This window comes from Gymnoscopelus microlampas (genome assembly GCF_963454915.1).
Source record: "Gymnoscopelus microlampas genome assembly, chromosome: 23".
NCBI lineage: Eukaryota > Metazoa > Chordata > Actinopteri > Myctophiformes > Myctophidae > Gymnoscopelus > Gymnoscopelus microlampas.
This window is the reverse complement of record NC_139960.1, coordinates 25826657-25836878: the sequence shown is the minus strand read 5'-3', so window position 1 is coordinate 25836878 and position 10222 is coordinate 25826657. Positions and strand designations below refer to the sequence as shown.

The 10222-nt window shown below is 37.8% G+C and overlaps 1 protein-coding gene across 2 annotated transcripts; it reads right to left on the bottom strand.

The window, feature by feature from the left end:
• Positions 1–1709: 1709 nt before the first annotated feature.
• Positions 1710–8818, bottom strand: LOC311039888 (endoplasmic reticulum-Golgi intermediate compartment protein 2-like). 2 transcript variants are annotated; one of them, XM_084049899.1, is made up of 14 exons: positions 8685–8818; positions 7885–8020; positions 7188–7296; positions 7016–7062; positions 6836–6903; positions 6374–6414; positions 5858–5959; positions 5501–5596; positions 5350–5405; positions 4344–4442; positions 3595–3692; positions 3320–3482; positions 3129–3213; positions 1710–2911 (listed from the first exon to the last, which is right to left on the bottom strand). In XM_084049899.1, the coding sequence occupies exons 2-14, from the start codon at positions 7994–7996 to the stop codon at positions 2887–2889; spliced, it is 1101 nt and encodes a 366-aa protein (XP_083906025.1). In that variant the 5' UTR covers positions 7997–8020; positions 8685–8818; the 3' UTR covers positions 1710–2886. The 2 variants fall into 2 exon arrangements, with proteins under 2 accessions (XP_083906025.1, XP_083906024.1); XM_084049898.1 differs by having other exon boundaries at positions 3134–3213.
• Positions 8819–10222: the final 1404 nt, after the last annotated feature.

Genomic DNA, 10222 nt, shown 5'->3' with positions numbered 1-10222 from the left:
CTTTTTATTGAACAATACAGAATATACGGGTACTTTTGAGGGTCCCGTGCATAATTGTAACATCCGTGGGCCGTGGCCATGGGGTAAGCACTTTATATTTGAAATCCGAACGCATATATAGATGTAGGCTACGGACCGTAAATGGAGAAAGTGCAAACACCAGGTTGAAGTTGATCCATGACTGTAACAGAAGTTTTCATGTACCACAGGGTAAGACTGCAGTAGCAGTTAATAAATAGACGAACAACAAATGAATTAATAGACTTTAACGTGCGGAATCCGAAACAGGCAGCGCTGTGATTCTGAATTTTGTTACGATTACGGTGATTAGTAGCCTGACAACACCTGGGCGAGTGAGTCGTGTAACTTTCCTGACGTTAAGCCTGTGGGGGACTGCACATAAGTCCGACAGCCTCCAACGGGTTTGGGTACGTGGTTCATAGTCACCATTGCGTTATCGTGGTATTGCTATTCTTGCTATTACGTTGCAAATGATTGTGTGTGCGGGCGAAATAACATTGGCAGATGACGAAAGCTTGCCAGACCTATGCCAAGCTAACAACGGTTGCTAAGATAGCATTGGACAATCGCATTTGGGGTGGGGTTTAGCGAAGGGTCCATTGCTCAATATGTCCTGCTAACAAACACAGACGGGTGAAAACCTTACCTCTACTGGAGGTAATTCAGGTATTGCAATACTTCCTATTGAGCTGCAGAGGGCACACATGTCCTACATTATCAGATTCAGTTGTGGAGAGTTTATACTCATCATGTATTATAAACTATTTACTTTACAATCTATGTAAAGCCTCACTATGTAACTTATTTTTTTAATTAAAGGTAGGGTAAGTGATATTTTTTGGTTAAAACAAAAAGTATTTAGTTAAAAGGTTAAAATACTATATTCTGATAGTAATCATTGCTATAGAGTGTTTTTTCAGTAACAGATGTCTCCCTGTCTCTCCAGCTCTTTAATAAACAGAAAATACATTTTTCGGTAGGTGTCAAAATCTCAGCCAATCAGGAGAAAGTACCCATTTTAAGCTTAATTTTGTATAGTGTTCCAGTTCCAATTTTGTCTGCTCATTTCTTAGTGTCATCACTTCCAATTTCACTTGTTGTCTCCGCCAGGAGACTATGTTTTCTAATAAAGAGGTGGAGAGACAAGGAGACTCCTAATACTGAACAAACACTCTATAGCAATGAGTACTATCAGAATATAGAGCTAGTTAACACTTATTTTAACCAAAGCAAATCACTTACCCTACCTTTAACATTTTATTTTGTCCAATCTGTATGGTTGAGTATGTTAATACAATATAACTTATACATTTGGTGCGGTTATATTTAGTCTCCCTGCTCTGACATTTAGATCGTGTCAGAGGTCATGCCTCACCTAGACACAGGATCTGACACGAATTTTGACCTGATGGTCAAGATTCACTTTATCCCCCGAGCATGCAGGCCAGCTCTATTAGCTCAATGGTAAAAATCTCAGCACTTGCGCAGGAAAGCTGGTTCAAATCTGGGGAAGAGGAAAGTTACATAAAAAGTTAATTTTGTACTAGATTGTTGTTGTTGTTTTGGGGGGGTATCTAAATGTCCTTGTCGTTCCATTGTAGATTTCATTGATTAAATTTTTTTTTTCATAGTTAACCGGATTCTCGCACCTGTTGGCATTAAAACTATAATATAAATGGGCGACTGAACAATAACCAAACATTCAACTTTATCAATTCCTACAACAAAAGGAACAGAAACCCCATGATATCTCAAGGCTATCAACATATCTAATGGAAACATAATAAATAAATAAATAGACATCTGTAATACAGTCACTGTGGACACACACACACACACAACTTCTGCCATAAGCATATTAATAGCTCAATAGATACAGCACCAGAGATGGATCAGCATGAATGATTTCCACTATTTATATAATAAATAGTGCGGTGCGATAACCTTTGCATTCTAGCCACAACAATGGTCTTTGACATGGTGAATTATACAGTAAGACCGCTTTGCTATTATAGTTAACAAAACATCTGAACATAACATAGAGAAGTAAACTTTTGACTCCGTTCCACAGATAAGTATACCAGAATACTTTTCATAACACAGGTAGGGAATAATAAATAAAACAGGAATGTAATGAGTAATGGTGTAACAATTAATTGACAAATAGATCAGATAGATTTGACAGAAATGAATCCAGTAGTTTTTGTAATTGAACAATCAGTTTGGTGATGTATCATGTAAATATTTGTAATATGTGCCTTTACAACTGCACCAAACTTTTTTTTAAATGCTTGTTTCTTGCATATTATAAAATGAAAATGATGTTGACTGCTGGGTAAACACATTTCAAGTGTCTATTTGCGATTCAATTAATAACCTTATTTTGCTGTACTTTTAATTAAGCTGAGGTACTATATCTTCATGACTTATATTATGGTTTAATTTCCATAATTTATTTATCCTCAAGAACATGTGTAAATCAGTAAATCAATGAACTGCTTCTGTGATAGATGAGGGAGGTCAGCAATAGAACAAGTGAGAAAAAGATTAGCAAAGAATATGAATTTGTTTTGTCTTCTTTGTTTTGTTTTGTTTGGGGTTTTTGTTGTCGTCATGACTGCATCACTGTGGTGTTCACAATATGAAAAATAAAGTATACAAATAATAATTGGCAGTCTAAATTCATTGCATAAACTAATGGAATAATTTAATAATTGCCATTTCATCCACTGGAATAGAAAATGACGGTAGTGTCGGTCTTCATTCATTCTTGTGCTTTGATGGCTCAAGACAGAATAAACAAAGTGTAAAAAGGCTAGTCCTCCTCAGGCACAATGTCAGCCATCAAAGGAGTACAGTGGTTGTTCATCTGGGTGTCTGGCTGAGAAACCTGGAAACAAGAAGAGACCAATACCAATGTGATCTCAGTAATATGAGAGAGTTCATGCACAGCAACTTTATGAATCTGAAATGATTGAGTTCAGGTCATTAATACTGTAGTTCTTTTGTTCTAATTTTTAATTTATGCTTCAGTGCACATTAAAATACTGTACAATATAAAAAGTATTGCTCACAGCCTGATTTTATAATTACAGTATAGGACTTACAGTACCTCTCTTGGCCTAGATGCTCCCAGTTTGAAGCGACAGCAGACAACATCAAAACAGAAGCCCACAAAGCCATGCAGCATGCCTTTGGAGAAAGAAGGGGAGAAAAAACGTATTCATAATATACAAATTATCTTAGTTTTGCCTGTACAACCGTTATTCAAGCTCTTCATACAACGTAGTTAACTCACCAGTTGTGGTGAATATGCCACCAACAATGCCACACAGTCGCACTAGGAACTGCCACAGAGGCATGTGCTGCTCGCTGACCGTCACCATCAGAGAGCTGGTGTCATACTTAACAAATATTCCAGAGACGCCATGGCTGCCTGCTGCGTGGTTAATGACCCGCTCCTTAGAACCACAGAACACAGTGGCGGTTTTATTTTGGTTGAGCGACACAGACATACGGCAAAGTGTACAGTACATTAGTCATTAGATGCTTTCAAGCTCAGTGCATACTGACCCGTTCAGTAACGGCATACTGGTGTGTGTCTGCCGAGATCTTGTATGTGTGCAGTTTTGTGGGAACTACTGTGATGAAATACTGGAACATCTGGTTATCTGGAGTAGCAACAAAAAGCAGGGAAGGACTGTGAATAGGTTCATTTTTTGTTTTGTTCTAGTTTTTGTAAAGACAATGGGGAAAAGAATGTTTGTAAAATGCAGTTGAATATTTGTAAAATTACCCATTTGTCCCCTAAACAATGAAACTAAAGACTTGTGACATCCAGCCCTTACAGTGCATTGTATAGCATAACGTCTATTTATTTATCCCCATACTTAAATGTGTTACACAATAACTACAAATGCACAGAACCAGCGACTTGATGAATGAAGCAGAATTAGTAAGGCACAGATCAGGACAGAACGTATTTTAGTAAGATATTAAAGGAGTAGTTCCTATCACTTACTCACCCTCTGATGGCTTGAATACAAGAATAATTTTGTTTGTAACTTTGTATAACATTCTCTACAGTGAATGAAGAATCCAAATAAGAAAACACTTGATGAATTGAAGTAAAATGGAGGCCAAGATTAACAACAGCAAAACTCTCAAAGTCCGTTTACAGACTCCAAAACAACACTCACAACTACTCCTTATACTCAAAAAAATAAATGCCTTTGCCGTAAACACTTCCTAAACGTTCTGTGATAGGTCACCAATTTATCTTGTGTTTTTCTCTAGTGTGTCTGGGAAGAGCAATAACTTACTGTTATTGGTGACTTTCTCAGTGCCATCCAGAGGATTAATGATGCCTGGAACCTTCTCTCCGAAAGACAAATGGTCTATTCGATGGGAGAAGTTGTATGCTGTAATGTAATGATAACCCAGATCAGCCTTTTAAGTCAATTGGAGATCGATGAAAACATTAAAACGTGAGAGTGGAGAGGTTTTAAGGCTGAAACAGTTAAAAGGTGGTGTAATTGATATGTTTTGGTTAAAACAAGAGTTTTTTTGTTTAAAAGTTCATGTTCTGTATTCTGATAGTAATCACTGCTACAGAGTGTTTAAGTAACAGTGGTCTCCCTGTCTCTCCAGCTCTTTAGTAAACACAAAATAAACGTTCAGGTAGGTCACCAATGTCATTAAAATAGGAGAAAGTACCCATTTATCAGCTTCAATCTTATAGTGGCCTACTCCAATTTCCCTGCCGGCTTTCCACACACAAACAACGGCAATTGTGTTCATTGGATATCGAGGCCAAGACTATAGAACAATTGCTAAGATAATAATCGATAGTTGCAGCTCTAGTTTTATTTGCACGGAGGCAGACCCTATACAGTATGCAAGATTGCTTACAGTCTGCCACATGTCTACTATGCATCAATGACATGTTAGTGATCTGCTATGGTTCTCAACCTGGGGCTCCTGCCTCACAACTCGAGGTTGTCGCCTTGCAAAACACGAGGTGTTGTGAGCTTCTATATCGGCTATTTTCATAAATATTTATCTGTGGAACGGAGTCAAACTAAATGTAATGCTTCAACTCCTACAATTCCAAGTGCTTGTCAAGGTGGGGGGTCCCCACTTCAAATATGATTATTTTGGGGGGTCACGGACTGAAAAGGTTGAGAACCACTGTGCTACTGTACACCTCTGACAACAGTCTTTCAATTCTTTGGAGGCGCGGTAGTGTCCTTTCGTCAAGTGATTCAGAATGTTGTTGCAGGACAGGTTCAAACTCACTTCAATAAAGAAGGGTAGAAATACACATACTTTCATGGCTTACAAAAGCTGCAATGTGCGCATGGCCCCGAGGATGATGGATAGGCCTGAAAGAGAACAAATGTTACCGTTAATGTCGGTTTAAAGTATGGAGCATTCAACGGTGCCTTGTTCATTTTTTTTTAAAGGTGTCTTGTCTTACTTCCCCACAGTGATGTGGAAGTTTCCTGCCACCTTGTTGACATAGATGTGTCCATGTATCCTGCAAGCGCTGAGCGGCTCCTGATATGTGCCCTCCCTACAAACATACACACGATTTATTAATTATTATGCGTCCTCCTATATTGACCACTAGCTTACTATTCAATACACAGTCAAATTCTTAGTGTTCATTTAATTCTTCATTATTTCTCTAACTCAAGTCCAACTCTGAGTGTACAAATGTAACCAAATGGATCATTTCAGGTCAATTTTGTTACATTTCTTTCAGCGTTAACACTGGGGATTTTACTGTGGGCTACATACTTATCACCATCAGGTGCAGATGAATAAAACTAACCGTGGGGGAACGGCAGTAGGACGTCCCTTGAGGATGGTTTTGTAGAGGACCTCTTGGAGGGCATGCTCCTCTCTCAGCCTGTTCTGTATGAGGACCAATGTTCTGGATGACAAAAAACAGCTTTACAACTCAAAACACTGACAAAACAGTTCTGAAACTAGCTGGAATGCGGTTAAGCAAGATCCTCCTCTTTCCTGCGTCTACACCCTAGGTCTAGCCTAGGAGCTTCAGTGTTCTAGAAAGAAATTATCTATAGCCTTGATAAAAACCTGTATTTCCTTGCAGTACCAATTATTCCAGGATCTAAAGAACATTAGTTTTAACATATTTTAGCTATTTATGGGGACGAGTATAAATCAGCCATCAATCGAAGGAAAGAAATATATATATATATATATATATATATATATATATATATATATATATATATATATATATATATATATATATATATATATATATATATATATATATATTCATATTCTTAGATACCCGAGTTATGCAATTTAAGCTTACCTGTGCCACTGTCTCTGTTGCGGTGTCAGATCAAAGATAACCTGAACAACGATACAAAGGCAGCTGTGAAAGACCATCTCTACAATCTTGAAAGTAAGAATCTATTTGGATGATCCCATAAAAATTATGGCTCCCAAACTAGATTAATGCTAGAATAATAATAATAATAATAGATTTGATTTATAATGCACAAAGTGCTACAATAAGCATTTGCATGAATACAAAAAAAACATCACACCACAATAAAAGATCTAAGAAACAGAAACATTAAAAACATGAGAGCACAAAGCCTAGAGGTAAAACCAGTGTAGCAACAAAAGAAAAAGCTTTGTTAAAAAGGTCCTCTCTACGTTGTACTTAAAGATAATAATATGACAAGATAATTGGGCCTGCTTTGCAAGGCAAAGTAATCGCTGATAGGATAAAAGCTAGTCTGGGTTTTGTAAGACGTGCTCCACATACAGGCTCATAGTACAGGCCATCGGATGTGATCATGGTCTCAGCGAGGTCTAAGATGTCTGCTCCAACATCTGAAACCACAGAAAATACATTCATGTAATTATTTACAATGACATTATACATCCTCTCAAAAATGTATATTTGCACTGCGATTAAATATGATAAAGAAGGGTTAACACTTACGCTGGCACTTCATGGCGACTGTAATATCAACGTTTATCCTCAATTTGCTGTAGTAGAGAAAGAGTGTCATCGGACTCGACTGTCATGATCAGCCACACCATTATGAGCACACAACGCCACATTTATGTACGGAAAATGTTCTGTATAATTGTGAACAGGAACATGGGCTTACCTGGAAAAATCCTTGTCGACTTCGTATTCATATTTCATCCAGGTGTCGCAATAAACGAAAAACTCTAAGATGGCCAGAATCGCCATGGCACCAAATGCTATTAATGATACTGTGGATGAGAGAGAGGGAGGATAACAAGGCATCAACTCACTGAGGTGTTAAATATTCAAACCATGCAGGAGTATGGGTAACCAGTAGTGTAAAGTAACTAAGTGAATTTACTCAAGTACTGTACTTAAGTACAGTTTTGAGGTATTTTTACTTTACTGGAGTATTTCCAATTTTCAGTCCTTTTCTTCTACTCCACTACATCTCAGAGGCAAATATTGTACTTTTGCTCCACTACAATTATTTTAAAACTTTAGTTACTAGTTACTTTGTAGATTTAGATTATTATTATTACAAAACATACATTAACCACTTTCAGCCTTAATTAAACTTGGCTATTTGAAAATCTACTTTTTATTTTTTTTTATTTTACTATTTTCAAAATATTTTAATACATTTTATACATGTGATACCTTGTGAAACGGGACATTCTGCATAATGAGTACTTTTACTTTTGGTACTTTAAGTATACTTTGATGCCAATACTTTTGTACTTTTACTCAAGTACATTTTGAGTACTTTTTCCACCACTGTGGGTAACACAATTGTATGTTTTCTTTGATTGGCTGGGGCTGAATGATGAACTCACCTGTTCCTCCTGAAGCAGAGGTCTCCACATAGCTCTCTGGCACCTTGGGGAAGGCATCTAGTTCCTTCACCAGGCTCAAGGCTTTCTTTTTGGATAGACGTCTCATCTTCATGTTCTCCACCTCAGTCTACAGTACCTTCAGTCATGATACAGTACAGAAGATCAGTGGTTCTCAACTTTTTCAGCCCGTGACCCCCCAAAAGAATGATATTTGAGCTGGTGACCCCCCCATCCTGACAAGCACTTGGAATGTAGGAGTTGAGGCATTCAATTTAATTTGACTTGGTTCCACAGATAAATATTGTGAAAATAGCAGAATACAAGCTCAGCTTGCATTGTAGATCTGCAATTTCCAAATTAATCTCCTCTTTCTTATATGATTTGACAATTTGGCCAATGTTTGACCAGTTTTTATATAATAGTTTGTTGATTACTTTTGATGCATTAATGTTTTTTTTTCTCCCTTCTTTTTTTTTGTATTAAAAAGGGTCTTAAAAGTCCTAAAATTGTTAATAATTCGATCTGGGAGGCCCCCAAATCATGTGGAGACCCCCCAGGGGTTACCGACCCACAGGTTGAGAACCACTGCAGTAGATCAGCATTACATGCATTCTGCATCACAGATATCAAGACCGTAAACAGAATGATTATATTTGAATAAGCTGATCATAACGTTAAGTGAAAACAAAAGACTCCAACACTCTACTGAATATAGGCTAACTGACTGTGGCTAAATGAGGATGTTGCGACCAACAACAACATTTCCATCACTGCATCATCCTCACTTCATTCACTCTTACCTTCGTCCCCGTCTAGAAATTCATTCTACTTTGATATTCATGGCAACTCTGCCATACCATAAGATACGCGAGCTGTTTCTGTTGCTTGCATGATACTCAGCAGAGGACGGATGCTATTCTCTTCCTTGTTGTGGTCGTTCTCAACGTCACACGGTGTACCGTAGTGCTCGCCTATAGGCAAGAAGATTGTACCCATAGGTGAAGTCCCAATGAATGATGTTGCAATTAACCTGTTTACTCGCTAGGGGGAACTATAACCCTGGAAAGCTTTTCTTTGTCAGCGCCCTACAAAGCATGTATTTAACCTCGCATCACCAGTATTTGGATTAGCCCTGGTACCGTTATATTATACCTCTATGCATGGTACAGAGCGTTTCAATGAGTTCTCTCACCCGTCTTTTGTAAAAACAAAATTATATATATATATATATATATATATATATATATATATATATATATATATATATATATATATATATATATATATATATATATATATATATATATATATATATATATATATATATACTCTGTGTGTGTGTGTGTGTGTGTGTGTGTGTGTGTGTGTGTGTGTGCGCGTGTGCACACGCGTGTGCATAGATAGATAGATGTTTCTCCTTGTTTAATTAATGAATACATTAATTCATTAATGAATAAAGTATCATTGAAAGGATCCACATGTATGTATGTCATTTCTAAGGACTGATCTTGACTCCCTGCAGGCCTGCATGCACCATGCAGCCTGCTTGACTATGCAGAGCAGCACAGATGGACGTGTGGTGGCTGGGGGGATGGGTGCTGTCAGCTCACAGATCAAGCTGTGGGTCGGTGGACCCATTGCTATTCACCACACAAGCACGTAGGGCATGTCAGACATGCTCCATGGAGACATACCAGGGGGGGGGGGTTGTTTGTTGTGTTTTGATTTGTATCCTATTAAGTCCGAGGCAGTACAGTTACAGTAGCCTAAAATGTAAAATGTCTGATTAGAAGAACAAAAACATACATTGTCCTAATTTTGGGTTGCATTTATGCTTCTTTTTTTCCCTTATTATTCTTATAAGTTGATTTGAAGTGCACTTTATTCAGGAAATCTGACTGAATGGCCCTCTACAGGAATTCATTACGATTTACAAGAATTTTACGGTTATAAATCGTAAGAAATGTATGGTACAAGCTCTTTATTCACATAATACGGTGAACTATTGTGGGAATCTCTTATTTGGCCAGGCATGCTACCTCTTTTGTCACTTGTCTTGTCTAATAATCAATATTAGACTATTAGACAAATGATGACCCAGCAAGAAATACTGTAGGCCTACACGACCATTATGTCATTCCATTTTCTGGGGGGGGAAGGAAGAAAGAGAGAAAGTTTGGGGCTTTGTTGTAGACCAAAATGAATCATTTGGAACTTGACGTCAGAGATGGGGTTGCCTAGAGAGAATCCTGTCTCGTTTCAGCTGAGTAGAGGCCAGCTAGGCCCCATCAGCTGGAGGGATGGTCGCTTTGTGATAGGCCAATTCGTTGTCAGGCAA